General features: G+C 38.6%; 1 protein-coding gene across 1 annotated transcript in view; it reads right to left on the bottom strand.

The window, feature by feature from the left end:
- The window catches only part of LOC139713597 (uncharacterized), a gene marked incomplete at its 3' end in the record, with an annotated part of 94,586 nt that overhangs the window by 19,328 nt on the left and 58,159 nt on the right, over positions 1–17,099 (bottom strand). Inside the window, exons 3-4 of the mRNA XM_071625304.1 lie at positions 16,425–16,503; positions 3,132–3,221 (exon numbers count right to left, since the gene is read on the bottom strand). Coding sequence (XP_071481405.1) covers positions 3,132–3,221; positions 16,425–16,503 — 169 coding nt within the window. The remainder of the gene's footprint in view (positions 1–3,131; positions 3,222–16,424; positions 16,504–17,099) is intronic.

Below are 17,099 nucleotides of genomic sequence, written 5' to 3'. Positions count from 1 at the left end.
CACACGTTATTTTCACTGGATAATCGGGCGGGGACCTCTGATAAACGGGACAATTTTTCTTCAAGCGATCTTTGATTTTGTTAATGTTTTACACAAAAAATCTACCAAAATACCACAACAATATTTCAAAGATTCCCTATCAGTTGTCGTTTACATCGAACTTACAAAGCAAGCTTCGGACTGGTGTGTTTTGACCTCCGTCCATCCAGTATACGTACATGCATAGCCACGAAAGCGCCGTGTATAAGTATCCATGCCATTGCAAAGCACATGCCTTCGCGAACATTCTTCTCCCCTACATAAGCAAAGCCATGTGCTCGCTTGCAATTCCTACTCGACTCACATCCAATAAAAAACATGCCTCGCTCATACAGCCCAGGCTGTGTGCGTTGTTTAATCTCAGTCATACACTCTGAGGGCAAAGTCCATTGTTATCGCGCGCCTTCGTATCTTGTTATCTACTGTCTTTGGTTTCAACTTTCAATACAGCTGTACACTGTGATCTGTGTGTACGTCACAATCTTCCTCAGTTGTGACTGGGCAAAAGTTACGTGATTGAAATGAGGGCTATGAACAGTTACGTATTCAGTGAAATGGGGGAGAGAGTGGGAGGGAGAGCATGAAAGATGAGAAGGGTTCAATGTATGTGCGAATACGTAACGTTTTATGAATCTAGACTATGAGCTGACATTGATTACGTGTACACGCGTGTTTGACAGAAGAATCGAACCCGGTTGCGATTACTCTACATCATTGCGAGAATGCAGGGAGAGCTGGGCCCCATTTCATAAAAGATGTTACGATGTCAACTCTTGCGGGAATGGCAACTTCCAATAACAACAGCCAATCAGAAAGCTGGATTCTCATCGTTACCATGACAATTGACATTCCAACAAGAGTTGACATCATATCAACTTTTTATGAAATGGGGCCCTAGATGTTTGCGCCGATGGGTAGCGTGTTGTGTATTCATGTACATGTACAGTACGTCAGTATGCATTTTTGTGTGTGTGTGTGTGTGTGTGCACTACATCTACATGTCGTATGCCGTTAGTGTATGGTGAGTACTCATCGCGAAATCGGGCACCTCGCTTAAAGGGGCCGTGTTTGCTACTCCCAACCTGTCCCGATTATGCGATGAATACTGTACAAACAGCAACTTAATTCATCACCTTTCACACATTAGTTAAAGAGATACATACACTTTTTGCAATGGGAAGCGGACTGCAGTAATTAGTGATTTTCTTGTGTCTACACTAAAAAAGGATTGGTTTTTGCATTGGTAGCAAAAATCAAATTGGTGTGAAAGTTTCAGTGCATTAGGTGCACAAAATGATGACCCTTTAGCTGGAGACAGGCTATTTGCTTTCTTCCGAAGAAAAACAAACTGTTTTCCCCTTGCATAAAAATTCTGCCCGCCCACGTCCAAAAAAACATCAGTGTTGACGTGTTTAACGTGCTGTCACTTCGAGACTGCCTTCGCACTCCGGGCAAATGGGAGATCAGGTGGAGATGTCGGTGCGGATATCGCTCAATTTACAGTCCATTTCAGCAAATCACAACATAGGGTGGGAAAAGAAAAAACACCCTGACATATGCTTACTTCTCACTTTAATCCTTGCATGCATATCGCTCAATTCACAGTCCATTTCAGCTAAAATCAAAACAAGGGGAAGAAGGAAACGAATACTGGTATCGCCCCTCCCTCCATCATCTTCTCCTCAGGGAATCCTGCTTATTTTTCCACTTATCTTCCACTTTTTTACCTCCTTTTCATCTCACATTCCCTGCTAGGCTTCTGAGCTTACTCATCAGCGATGCCATGGTAATGCCTTTTTCATTTGATAAGTTCCCCCCTCCCCCTTTTAACAGTTGGTGTTAACAAACAGCTTAGAGATTTTGTTTTTCCCATGAACTAAAACATCACATTGCAAAAAACATTGTGGACAAGGCATCTAAATGTCACAAAGTTGTGATCTCCTGAATATGTGGTGCAGGCATACTTTGGGCCAAAGGGTATAATTACAAACTTTCTCTCTGCGTCTAGTACAATGGCTGGGAGGAAACTCTATTGGCGGTAAAGTCGTACCATTTTTCAACAATAATGTGACACCTATCAGCACGTTGGCCGTAGTTCTTGAGAAAATAAGACTGCTGTTAAAGGAGAGGCAAAGGGATAGAATGCCAGCTTTGCCCAAATAACACTGCACCAGTTAATCTCCAACATCATGATGTGAACGCAGTCTTCATAATCATTGTACAAGTTGTCTACTTTTCGTATGAACGTGGGGTGGGGGTGGGGTGGGGAATTATGACAAATGCAGAAGAGCCCAAAGCGCCTTGCGTGCTAAGTGAGATTCAAAACAAACAAGTGTGGGTAAGAGGTCCATTATATGAGTTCAACCGGACCACAATTAAGTGCATCAATGATCCAGGAAGAATATAGATAAAGTGGGAATGCAGACTGACAAAGCAATGGAATGGATCTGTCAAAGGCCAACCATACAAATTGAAAGAGCTTGTTATTCCAATGATTTCATATTATTGCGGGGGGGGGGGGGGGGGGGGGGGGGGTTAACGGGATTGTGTACACCTGGTGAACACAAAAGTAACTTTTCAATGCATTACTATCTCCTACAGACACACAGTTACATACTCACGAACATACGAACACAAATATTATTACACAATCTTGAATCAAGGCTTATAATACTAAAAACAAAACAATGACAATGATGATACATAATAATAATACTGATGGGCAATATCATGTCATTATTATCATCATCATAGATCTAAAGTTAGTATCATTCTCACCATTTTTATCATCATTTTTATTTGCAATGCACAAATGCTCTGTAGGAGGCAAAGATATTCCAAACTGCACAAAAGCACGAAATGTTCATCACAGCATGAAATTTTCACGATTTGGAGCAGACAATCTTTTACGCGGCATGACACTTTCGCGAATTGCCACTGGCATTCAATACATGATAGTGTAGACGAGAACTTTTGCATGCATTTTAATTTCACTCTCGGAAAATCAAGGGAATCAAAATTCACGCAAAAACTAGCTTTACAGTATAATCATTTGTCATCAACACAGGAAGCCCACCAATAACGCAACTTACCTTCCAATATCTTGAGGCAGACTCTCCAGCGAGACATCGTTGAGGGTTAAATGTCGAAGGTCATGAAGTTGTGTGAAACCTGGTGGTAGCCTGGAGGGCAAGAAGACATGAAACATTCATGAATGTCAGGACTTTAACTAGGGCAAAAATATATTCATACCTGTACTTTTGTGTACAATATAGATGTACCAGGCTGTGAGAATACACACAAAATAGAATGCTATTTAAAAGAGCTATTTTTTCTCCCAACAAAATCAACAAAAAATACACGGTTTTTGTTCTTTTTATGAGATATTGATATCATATTGATTATCATCACATCTATCACTTCCATCACAATAATTCTTTATAATACTTTCACAATTTATGGTCACCAATATTACCTCCCTTTATGCGAGTATCTTACTTTTTTTACAAGCTATTATCTTTACCACTGCATCTGATGTATCTGATATCTCCTTCAAGTACAACAAAATGAGTATATATGAAGTAGAGCAAGAAACACAGACAGAGAGAAAAAGAACACAATATGAGGTCACGTTCACATTCTTGTCAGTTATAGGAATGTGTTTGGATACTAAAAAGACGAGGCAACTCCAGAGATCAAACAAACTTAATGAGCATATATCATTTGACTTTCTTGCTTGATGGAAGATTCAAGTTTCTCCGCAGCGAACATGATGTTCTAAATGTCAATGGGGCATGTGGTTTGCCCACAAAAAGGATCTCCCTCGTGCTATGCGCTCGTCTTCAAGCCGAGCAGGACCTGCCCATCACTCACGTCCTTTTGGCTAGATAATGAATCCCGAAATACACATCCATTCATTCATTCCTGGCACTCTTATAGGCTTTAGCTTGTTCCTTACATCCTACAGTAATCCCAGCACCCCCCCCCCCCCCCCATATCCCCCTCCCCCAGTTCCCATCTCCTTGTGCTTGTTCATCTTCTGAGGTCGGGTTCTGCCAATCTGCTGGACCTGGTGAGCTCTTGTGGAGCTAGTCTGGCATCCAGGCTCTTTGCCAAACTTTACTTCACACCTGCAATTTTCATATCATGATGTGTTTGTGTGCATCCCACTTGCACATAGTAATAAAAAAGCCTTGGGAGAAAAATGCATTTTCCACCACCACTCAGGCGAGGTACACACAAAAGGCTCTGGACGTATGAACTTCGTACTAAACAACAGCATGCATGTTGTTGTTGTTGTTGTTGTTGTTGTTGTTTTGTGTTTAGTGGCGTTTTCCATTCTCTTTAGAATATTTACGCCAAACACTTATCTATAAATTTCTTTTCCTTTTATCATTTTTTTTTTTTTCAAAAAGAATATTGTAATGAGTATCCTTGGTCAGCTGTCGGTAGATACTTGATAGTCTCTCTCCCGACACACACATTTTTTTTTCTAATACATGTAAACGGACACAGTAAAAGGTTGAAAGAAAGCGGCAGACAGGCACAAAAGCCAGGAAGGACTAGACAGATGTTCCTCCACAGATTTCATTATACCCTGGATGTACATGAGGTCAAGTCTTGATTGAACTGTCCAATACTCCACACCACCAATCATCACACAAAGCATCATATAGGCCTATGCAAACAAATTATATGGTATACAACATGCTCCCTTTTTAGTTAGTAATCTTAGTGGAATATCTCTTAATTTGAGAAAAATGCAGAATCTTTCTCTCCCCCTTTCTCTCTCTCTCTTTCTTTCTCTCTCCTACATGGGGATTTTCTGAACCCACAATTACTACCACAAATACCTGAAAAAAGACATCTATACCCTGAATGTAGGTGATGGCTTTACAACATGAACAAAGGTGGGTTAGAGTGATTCCTACAATTCCTACAATTCCTACAGTATGTTACAATATTACAGCCACAATGAAATAATATGATAACAAGAAGAACAAAAACATTAAAATATTAAGAACAAAAATACATTGTTATCATCATCATTATCATTATCATAATTATTACTAACATTGTATCATACTTATCATTATGATCAATAATAATAGTATTAATAATATTGTCATTATCATTATCATTATTATTGAATTATTATTGAATTATTATTATCATTATAATTATTATCATTACTATTATTATTATCATCATCACTATTATTATTATCATTATTATTATTATTATTATTATTATTATCATTATTATTATTATTATTATTATTATCATCATCATTATCATTGTCATTGTTATTGTTATTATTATCGATATTAATATCATTATATCATTTTGGCCATTCTTGTAATCATTGTGACTAATATCAACACTATCAAAAATGATAGCTGTATCAACAAACACAGCATTAACTGAGCTAAAGCACTGAAGTATTCAATCAGTGAACACTGAGGACTAGTGACTTCACAAATGATATATATTTCCTACCCTTACAATTATTATGTGAGAGGGAATCATTCTACTTGAAACAGCACTTCATATTCTTTTCGGCACCAATATTGTCTGCAAAGACTGATTTATAGGTAGGATATACTTCTTGTCATACCACAATGGCACAATAACTGAGAAACGATCACGTATATTTTGATAGTTAATTCAGTCTCACAATGATTCTAACAGGGCACACGCTCAGCAGTATTATCATCTATACTGATTTATACTGAGCTGCTTTATGCACACTGACAAATGGAAAAGACAGACAAACAGGCATGAAGACACACACATCCACATCAGTATGCATAAATGTAGCACAGACACACACACACACACAAACATACACACACAAACATCAATACCTGTGTCCATACCTTCCTAGATATCTTATCTGTTACAAGCTATTGTCTCTTTATAACTTGTCTAACATCTTATTTTTCATGTTTAAATTTCATACATTTGCTGAATGATAACCCTTCAAGAACAAATCTCAAAAAATAATGCAGTTTTGTTCCTTCAACCTGTATGTCAGAGTGACTGTGTGTATGTGTCTGTGTATGTGTGTGTGTTATATACATGAAAATACACACCAATGCACACACACACACACACACACACACACACACAAATATGTATTATGAATATATGCACATAGTCCATTTCAATTAGCTAAACTTTACTGGGACACACACATGTAAATATGAGTGATCTAAAGCATACAATTTGCATTTGAGCAAATTCCTGCGCTCGACAACTCGCAAATTGACTGATATTTATCGAGATGGAGGCAGACACCAGCATATTTTTCAAAGCATAGAATCGCAAATTAGTCACAATTAGATCACTGGCCATTCTTCCTGCCAAGAAACGACAGAGACCGAACGCTGCCCTCGCTTGCGGTCTACAGGACAACAACACTGGAGAGACACGAGAGACAGGAACGGAGGGCGAGAGAGAGTGAGCGAGCGAGAGCTTGACGGAAAGCGGGGAGGAGAGGAATCAAATTGATCAATATCTTCGGTTCGGCCGGCGGCCAGGTAAAGAAGAGAGAGAGTGGTGGGGGTATAACATGCTTTTATCAGCACGCCCTTCGCTGCGTACCACATCTGAACCGACATACACGGCTGCGACTTCAACCCCTGCATTCTTTTCGCAGGCGCAATGGAGATCCGAGAGATATAGAGACGCGACATCAGCATTGTAAGATGTGACAACGATAACACCGAGTCCATTCATATCAACTTTTTGGTGGACGGAGGGGAGGTGACTCGATCAATCTATCATCACTACAAAATTGTTTTTGTTTAAGGGGGAAAAAATTATCTTTTTGTGCTTTTTTCTTGTTATGAATAATATGATTTTTGTGAAAAATATGTGTGCTAAATTCAATACCAGAATGCAATTCAATGAGTACAATCTGAATTTAAAAATGTTCAAAAATACAGCTACTATGTTGTATTGTATAATGAGTTATGAGAATACAATTTGCATTTCCTTGCGACAAAACATGAAAAACTGCATAATAGAAAAATGTTAGCTTGCAGTCAATGAATACTGCCTCTGAATTCTGACCCCATCCTCCCCCCCCCCCCAAAAAAAAACACAAGAACAGAAGTGGAAATTTGAGCAAACCCGGACAAATATCTTGAAAGTTATGGCCATCTATCTGTCATTCAGTGCACAAACATAGCATCCACCAAAAGCATTCTAAAATAGCAGCCCCCTCTAGGATGCAGTACCCCACTCTGCTTACGTAGTTCGATCAATATTTGTGTCTAAACGAGGAAAAATTTCAATAACCGTTTCAAAATAAACACACTTTACCTCATGACCCTGCTAAAAATATACCATACATATCTGGTATCCCTCATCCTTGACAGGAAGTCAAGCAATAACATCCAAATTTTATTTTTTGTGCGTGCAAAAAATGCAAAGATTTCATAACAAATGACATCACAGCTACATGATGCTGATGGTTATTTTAAAGTCCCCACAAATGTTGAGGCTTATTGTCCATCAAACTATCATTTTCAAAATATTCATCTGATTTTACATTCACTACACGTCTACTGGTTCAATATCATTGATGTCATTCCGAGCAATTTTCTCCATTTATTCAGTCTTCTCTGAATAATATGTCTGCCTAATTTTGTATTGGAATCTTCTATTTCTGCCCCCCCCCCCCCATTGTTTTGGATAAAATATGAACTCTACACAACATAAAAGTCACAGCATCCCCCAAGTGTTACCTTTTCGCACATGAGGAGGTCACGGACATGTTCATGAGATGCTGTTTTCGCAATTTGACGCCAAGGTTACGCAAGTGTACTATTAGCCTAGTGTATGGCGACATTTCGCGTGTGGTTAAATTCGCAGGTACAGCAGTGATTCATGAAATTCGCGAAAATTAAACCCTCGCAAAAAAAAAAAAAAAAAAAAAAACAGCTCTCTACAGTGAGCAATGCCTGGCATGAATTTTTTATTTTTCATTTTTTTATTTTTTATCTTTTTTTTATTTTTTTCCTATTCATTTTTATTTTTTATCTATTTTTTTTATTTATCTATTTATTTTAAGGCATTATCATTTTATGCTTGTCATTTCTATCTGGGAAAAACAAAAGAGTAGTAGTTGTGCTTTACGGTAGAGAAGTGGTGAAGTCTGAAATGAATCCAGCCCTTGAGGTTGAAGTGTTTTCAGGTGATTTGTAGTCACTCTTCCTAGCCACGGTGACACAGACAAAGTTCCTCTAATGCGGGCAATGATTCACTAATCTTACTGATGAGAAAGAATCCGTGGCATACAGGAAGGATTAGAAGGTCTCGGAGTTTAAAAACGTTCTGTTTTTCTTTCCGAAGTACCCTTCCCGCCAACGCTGAATCCCTCTGAACTATGGCTTTATCTTCCCTCACCCACTCCACTAGTGGCATTAAAGGGAAATGAGTTAACCCTTTAGCAACTGAAGGTTTCATACATAATGGCCTATTGTTCCCTGGAAGGTACAACAATATTACTCTCATTTCGACAACTTTCTAAATTATGCAAAATAAATCACTGCATGTTTATTTTAGTCAATAACTTTCTAAACTATGCAAAATAAATCACTGCATGTTATTTTAGTCAATTATAAGTTATGTTTATTTAAAAGCTGATTAAGACTTTACTAAAAGCTTGTGTGTCACAGAAATTCTGATATACTTTTGTTGACCTTTGACCTCTTTCAAATTGAATACATCATTTTATATCCTTTATGAAAACAATAAGAATAGTAAAGAATAAAACTATTTAAAAAGCAGATGGTCGGTTTCAGGCGGTTCAGTTACTAACATGTTAAGAAGGCAGAAACTTGCACTAGAGAAACAAGACGAGAAATGGAGATCTGCCTTCAAGCCAATTGTTCACAAGTTTATACTTCTTTCCCTCATTCTTTATACAAAAGATGAATCTTGGTACACTAACTGTCCTCATGCATTTGACCTTCTTTTACAGTATCAAAACAGATGAACAGAGAAACTGACCCTAATCTAAAACACAACGATAGGATTTTTTTCCCCCGTCCATTCTCATACCAAGGTCTTGTAGAAAGCTATTTGCAGATTCTCACGCATCACATCAGCCATTTCCTTCAGCAGTACAGAAATTGGTTCAGTCCCACTAATGTGATTTGGTGCGAGTGGCCTTTAGTCATGTGTGGTATGATTGGCAGCAGATTACCATGGGGCTCTCTCTGCCTGTAGGAATCCAAGTTCGTCCGTGTGTATGACATTACCCCCATACAACACTGCCTCTTTGCTGTACTTAAAGGCGCACTGAGGGGACGTTACAAACACTTGTGCAGTAATCCAGGTCAAATTTGCGTTTGTGAAAACCGTAATAAATGGATTCAGGGCTCCTCATCTCATTTTGGGGTTGGAGCAAACGCATTACAAATCTTTCCTCAAGCAACTACTTATGATGCAGTAGAAAGATTAAAGACAAAATAAAATAAAACAAAAACCCTACCTGCCACATATTACCAGCCTCTTTACGAGTGCAGCTGCTTCAGCATGTGTCTAACATGTGTTATAAAATGATACTAATTTGCGTCAAAATTATATTTACCACTGGTAGTAGGTCAAGATTGGTGTCCCTCATTTGTATGCAGCACAAGAGAGGATCTACATGTAAGAAGGTTATCCTTATTAAAATCAGAAAATAAGGATGATAAAAACAGTTATCAACCAAATGTGTGATTCAAATACTCTATTGCAGTAAATACATTACGGCATCAAATTGTGGTTATGATTTCTAAGTATCTATACAGATGTGATTGAAAGCCTTAATTTCATAAGGAATAGAAACGGAAAATACATGTAAATGAATGAGATGCCCTCATTTGCCATTAGAAAAGCCTGCGAGTATGTAAAGCTCAAAGTTGACCAATTTTTAATTCAATATCAGACATCAACCAGTGAAGATGGAAATGACTTACAAAAGGGAATAAATCTTGAATGTCCCCTCCCTCATTCTTTTGTTCTATATCAACGAACTTTCTGTAAAAGTTTGAACTTTAGAGAGACCAACATTCATGCTGGTCCAGTGTCAGAGAACTTGAACAGTGTATTTCTGTACATTTACTTCATTTCAGAAACTATTCCTACTTTGCTGATTCTACATTTAGTTTGGAACAGAGAGCTTCTGAAACATGGAAATTCTCAATCTCTCTCTCTCTCTCTTTCTCCCTCTCTGCATTTTAAAGATGAACTCTCTTCCGTCAAATGTAGAGGATCACAGTTATTACTCAGTTTCCTCTATCACCGCAAGAAAATCCCCCCTGCCCGCACGTTTCCACTTTTCAGTTTTGGTATTTAAAGGAGATTGACACACAAAGTAACGCCTGTCATCCATACATCAAGAATGACAAATCCATGTAGATAACGGCAATGAAAAAAAAAAAACAAAAAAAAAATAAAATAAAACAAAAACAAAGTAATAGAACTGTTCCTACAGTTTGAGCATACTAAATGTACCTTACAAGAGCTGCGCAACAGTTTGACATGATCGTAACTTATTGTACAGCACAGAAAATTCACATGTCTGGAAATCTATCATCAGCCCATCTACATACATAATTTATATTGCGCAGGTAAAACGTTTGCAAGATACATAATTTACGCATATTTCCCTGTATGACCACGACAGCCTTGAAAATTCAAATGACAGTGTAAAATTGACAGCTAAAGTGACACTGGTTTTAAAAGCTCACAATGCTGTGAATAATGCAAACAAAATCTGACAATTCTCCCATTGCCATATAAACATGTCTCCCATCAATCTCCCATGTCCAAAATGAAATTATATCCTTGACATGGAATTATTTCCAGAGAATTCGATGAATTTCCCTCTTTAAAAAAATTAAAGATTGAAAGCATGACATTTCATCTCTAGCATGCAAATTATAGCTAAGATAAAAATAGCAATGTGACTTTGAAGAGCGAGCTTGAAGTTTCTGAATTATTGAATGAAAAATAATAATTTTTGCAACATACGTTTTTTATTGAAAAAAAGTACAAACCAAAGAGTGAGTAGTGACATGGCATCACCATCTCATCAAATTTGAATATAGTCCAAAATGACATTATTGTCTGCATAAAACTTCAGATTGAAGAAATTTCTTCTTCATATACTGTAGATCTTCAATTTTAATGAACCTTTTAGTGTTGTTATCATTGCATTAACCCTGTACATCAATGTCATCATGAAGTGTACGTCAAAAGTCACTTCATAACCAGTGTTGCAACTCTCCACACCTGATAAAACAGTCCTTTTTTGTGCCTTCCTCTAATTACTTGGGGGTTTTTTTTTCATCCTCTTTTTTTTTAACTCCAAGCTGATATTCTGGCATCAGAATAAAAAGTGTCAAAGATCAGCAAAACTTGTTGGCAGGAGGACGTGAAAGTATGCCTTGAATTTCCTTCAAATTTCCTCTGCCCGCTCCCAACATTTTCTGAGTGGTCTCAAATGAGGACGAAAATGGTGGACGTCAAATACAGATTTTATACCTGAATATTTGAAGCCTCTACAGAGCAACATCTATAGTGGAAACATGACCAGTATTTGATTCATATCATTTTTTTTCACTCATGTGATGAACGACTACCTAAAACAAACAAAAAGTGTGTATGGAATATCAAGATTGACATGAGTAAGACCTGAAGAATGGAAAAATGGAGGGTCACCATTTTCTTTGGAGTTAAGGTTCATAGTTACAACGTACTTGCAGTTGGTCATTTAGAATGGAATCAGAGTAAGGTCCAGTTTAGCTTTTTAATGGCTGTTGGTAGTTTTGTTTTAATGAGTAATTAACAAGCAATGCTCATGAAAAGGTTAGGCTTCACACATTATAATTTGGATCAGTAAAACTGGATAAAATTCATCAGATAAGTTTGACAAATTTACAAAACATACAAATGAAAACAATAACAAGACATGCATCTCCACAAAATATACATAAAACACATATATACTATAAGTTGAAACCTTTGGTTCACTTCTTCCAGGAAATAGAATTAGAATAGAATAGAATAAAAGGGATGCCTATCACCCATTTCAAAAACAAGATAGGTAGGACATACATGCATGCCTTAAATTTTTCACCCTTGGCTTTACAACAAAGACAAGACTTGAATTCATTTGAAATTAAGCACACGTGTTGTCTTGACTGTGAGAGCTTCTACAGTCAAATTTGGTAGACATATGAAGAGATTACAAAAGTGGATTTTACCTTTAAAATTATTCCTAGCTAATGATGGCTATACATCTTCATGGCTGTACATCTTCTTGGTTGCATAAATACATGTACGCTCCACAACTGCCTACCGTGGGCCTTACGGGAAAAGAGAGTTAGGACTGGATCGGATAAAATCAAATCTCGCACGTCTCTGAATCTACAGAAAGGTCACACCTCCCTCCCTAGAGAGTCACTCTCGCAAGTTAAAGATGCATTTATATCGCAGAAACTGATCCACCTGATAAATAGTTGCCACGTTTTTGCTCTAGTCCACGTGATGGTAAACCTGTCCACACACACCCGAAAACGTTTTTTTACAAATTCAGTTTTGCAACACAATGCAAAAATAAATGACTGTGTGCGAACATAAAAAAAAAAAATAAATAAATAATAATCTGAAGTTAGGCTAATATAGCGGCTTATGAATAAATAATAATCTGAAGTTATACTTATTTCAATTCCAACGACCATCTTGAAACAACTTTGGTATGAGAGGTTGATGCGGATGTTTAAAAAATGTAGCTTCTGCCTTTAAAAGAAGTGCTAGTAACATTCTTTTGCAAACTTTGTATTTGACTGCAGATGGCAAATCAAACTCACAATAACATGTATCAGATCTGAAGAACAAAAAAAAAAGAAAAAAAAGGAGAGAATCAAACTCCCCAATTTTTCTACAAGAAAACAAACAGTCCCTCTCCTGTGAATTACTTCTAATTTCCTTGTGTGCTGACGGCTTTTCTCTCCGTCCCCTTGGGACGCGCGTAATCTGATTTTATTTTCGCTTGGCTGTTCCGCGAAGATCGTGAAATGGCAAATTTGAGTATAATTACCGCGTGAGCAAAGAAATTTACAGCTCTTACCGATTAAGATCCCCCGCTACGAGAGACGGCACCACCACCTTAAACGTAAACGACACCAGTGATGCGAGCCGTCCTCTTCCCTTCATCCCTGGCTCCTCTGCATCGCTCAATTTCCAATCCTCTTGTCTCCTTGACAACCTGTATCCTTTTTCTCACTCTCTCTCTTTTTCCACTTCTTTTCTCTTCAAACCAACCAGAATTCTTGTAGCTTCATTTGTATCCCAAAGCCTTAATGCCCCCCTCCCACCCCCCCCCCCCCAAAAAAAAAAATGAAAAGGAACGCTGAGATCATACAAGGACAGCTTTCTATTCTCTCCTAAAAGAAGTGGTCACGAGATGTACAAACGTGTGTTATCAATCATAAACGGGCAAATTGTTTTGTCGAGAGATGAATCACTTACGTGATCTCTTTTCAACATGTCTTAATTGCAAGGGGCTGTATGGTTGATTTAGGAAGGATGGCAAAACTGGCATTACTGCAATGAGAATTGCAAAATCACTGATGCATATATATATTCTAATAGCTGCTTTTTTCTTTCTTTCTCTCTCTCTCTCTCTCTTATCTGCATATGTATCATGTACTTAAATATGATACATTTTATCTGACTGTACCTACCTCTGTAGCCACCTACCAATCTATCAAGGTACTTTTCTCACTGTATCCCCATCCCCTCCCCCTCTCTCTCTCCCTTTCAATCTCTCTATCTTTCAAATGTAGCTAATCCTTTCCTCGCACACACGCTTCGGCAGATCAACGTCCTGTCGAATGCTGCATATTACCGAATTATGGTTTTGGGTTACGCGGCAAAGCGTGCATATAGGGTCAAGTTCTACTCGTCTCCAATGCGCCGTGGGGTCGCTGAGGGATGCACAAAATTTTCCACAGCAATGGCAAATGTATGGGAGCATGAGAAAGGGCACATACGATTCCTCTGGGAACCTCAACAGCTTAGTGGTATTACATCCCATAATATGCGGTCGTTTGACTCCAATGCACCACTTTCTTGTAGCTGTGCAAAGGTTCACGTGACCTTATGTGATACTGTAAAACATGATATATTCGCGGCATGAATTTTTCGCGAATTGGAGCCGACGGCCTTTTCAGCGGCATGAAATTTTCGCGAACTGGAACTGGTATTCAATGCATATAGTGTAGAAAAGAACTTTCGCATGCATTTTAATTTCATGAATCTTCGCGCTCGCGAAATTCGCGAAATTAAAATGCACGCAAACATTTCTCGTTTTACAGTATATCGAAGATTCTGGTCATGGCACCAATTGTTCCATTCTGCATGGCAGGAGCTACACATCATGACCCTTTTCTTATATTATCAGGTTTGGTTTCAAGTCTGCATAATAGGATTTCTTCCAATATTTCACCAGCTGAGAATCAGAAGGAAGAAGAAGGAGACAAAGAAGGCAAAGGAGAAAGAAGAATAGGAGGAAGAGGAAGAGGAACAGGGGAAGGAAGAAAGAAAGAAGAGGAGGAGGAGGAGGAAGAAGAAAAAGAGGAAGAGGGAGAAGGAAACGCAAAGGGAGAGGATGAAGAGGATGAGGAGGAACAGGAACAGAAGGGTGAAGAAGAAGAGGAGGAGGAGGAGGAGAAAGAGGAACGGAAGAAGAGGAAGAGAAGGAAGAGGAAGAGGATGAAGAAAGAGGAGGAGGAAGAGAGGGGGAAGAGGAAGAGGAAGAGGAGGAAGAGGAGAAGGAGAAGGAAGGGGAGGAGGAGAAGGAAGAAAAGGAGGAAGGGGAGGAGGAGAAGGAAGAGGAAGATGAAGAGGAGGGGAGGAAGAGGAGAAGAGGAGAGGAAGAAGAGGACGAGGAGGAAGAGGAGGAGAGGACGAGGATGGGGAAGAGGGAGGAGAACGAGGAGGAGATGGAAAACGAGGAGGAAGAGAAAGAAGCATAAAGATGGGAAAGAAGAGGAGAGGGAGGAGAAGGAGCAGCTACAGCCCAAATAGACCTATTAACCAAAACGTTCAACTCACTGCATTCCTCCATAACCAAGGTTGTTCTTGACAACCCAATGCCTTGACAGAGGCCTGTCTGACATAGCAGCACAATGATGCATGCATACTCCTTTCCATGAATTCAAGGATATCATTTAAATACAGAAACAGGTTCGTAGTTTATACATGAGTATAAACAAGACAGCCGCCTAATGGACGAATAAATTTGCTCAAAGAAAACAAGAAGACCTACATCAATGGGAGTGTAACACTCATCAAGTGCTCCCTTGCAGGCACCTGGCTGCACTTTCAAATTTTAAATAAAGAATTAAAATACATCTTTCATCTTCAGCGTTCTGGCTGCCATACTCTGTCTTTCTCTAGATGAGTGCAATGCACTGTCCTTTTAAAGTACTGTCTTCATCTGTGCCCTTGATGGTTATTCTTTGTTACATAGCACACCACATTAATACTCTCAGGGCATATGATGCAATATTTGGTACCCTGGGATACCAAATAAAAATTTGCCATTTTGTTGAATTATGTTTTGTTTTGTTTTTTCAGCACTGTACCCTGGATTACCCAAAATGTGTAAAAAATAATGTTTAGTATTAACGTGCACAAAACATTTTCTTGTTTGTGATTATGCAACAATGAATACATGCAAATAATAACCTTTTTTCTCATTTACATGCTGTGTTGTTGTCATCACAGTTTAATATTATTGTACATGTACACAAGTTGACACTGAAAAAAAAAAATCGGCACTGGGATAGTTATCGCCGTGATGATTTATGCAGGTGCTGATGATGAGAAAAAAGTTGCCATGAAAATGCTGCACAACTGTATGATAATGGACACGAGATGGCACTACATAAAACCGTTACCCGGGTTACGACGATACCCTGGGGTACGGCATGCCGAATTATATACATGTGTTGGTTGCAACCTAGCTAAAGGGACACTGGTAACATACTACCATTAAAAGAATCTTGACCAGGCCTTGGAAAATCGGACTGGTACTGTAAAAGTGGATATTTTCGCGCGATTAATTTTTCGCGCTCAGCCCGGTAAGAAGAGTTTCACGTGTTTTTAATTCCGCAGAATCAAGACATTAAGTACGGGAACATATGGCAAGCAAAAATATTCGCGTGCTTTGATTTTTGCGCTAGTTTCTCGTTGCGCGAAATGCGCGAAAAATTTCAACACCGCGAAAATTTCCACTTTTACAGTATTTGGAAGAACCCCCCCCCCCCCCCTCAAAAAAACAAAAAAAAGAAAAAAAAGACACAAGTACACAGTACCTGGAGAGTGGGTTGCCGCTGAGATCCACCACTGTTAATGCTTTGCAGAATTTGATGTTGTCTGGTACCTCCATGATATCTGTTTAGGATGAGAGGGAGACAGGGAGACAAGAAATGGAGAACAATGAATTGATCATCACATTACTCAGCTTCACCGCATCCCCATCGCTATGGCAACAGGAAACTGCCGGAGGATGACAACCGATAATGGGCTCATATATCACGACATTCCATACTTGCAAACTCTTTCAAAGTTCAATAAATACTGACTGATCACGTCCTTGGAACAGAGTGACCTAAGAATTAAGTGATTCTTTCTACTTTGTACTACTTCTAAAGCTTAGCTCTCTATAGGCCTACTACTTCTAAAACTTATCACTTCATCATAATGAAACCACCACTAGTGACACTGAAATTGTCATAGCTTCATTTAATTCATGCCCAACATGGCGTAAACTTTCAAATTGCCCCCTTGCTTGGGTTTCTGGGACGAACACTGAACTAGGGCTTTCTACAGCTCAGTCGGTAGAGCACGGGCTAGCATCCGCAGGTCTCGGGTTCGAATCCCGATGGAATCCCATTTTCTCTGCTCAATTTTTCACTGATGAAATTTATAAAAGACAGAAAAACAAATCAAATGAATGACACAATGTGAGATTACATATTATTTTCAGC

The sequence above is a fragment of the Diadema antillarum genome, unplaced genomic scaffold (genome assembly GCF_040938485.1).
Source record: "Diadema antillarum isolate AM-2024a unplaced genomic scaffold, OU_Dant_1.0 seq00002010_RagTag, whole genome shotgun sequence".
NCBI classification, from domain to species: domain Eukaryota; kingdom Metazoa; phylum Echinodermata; class Echinoidea; order Diadematoida; family Diadematidae; genus Diadema; species Diadema antillarum.
The sequence above is the reverse complement of the archived record's forward strand: the minus strand, read 5'-3'. Positions and strand labels throughout refer to the sequence as shown.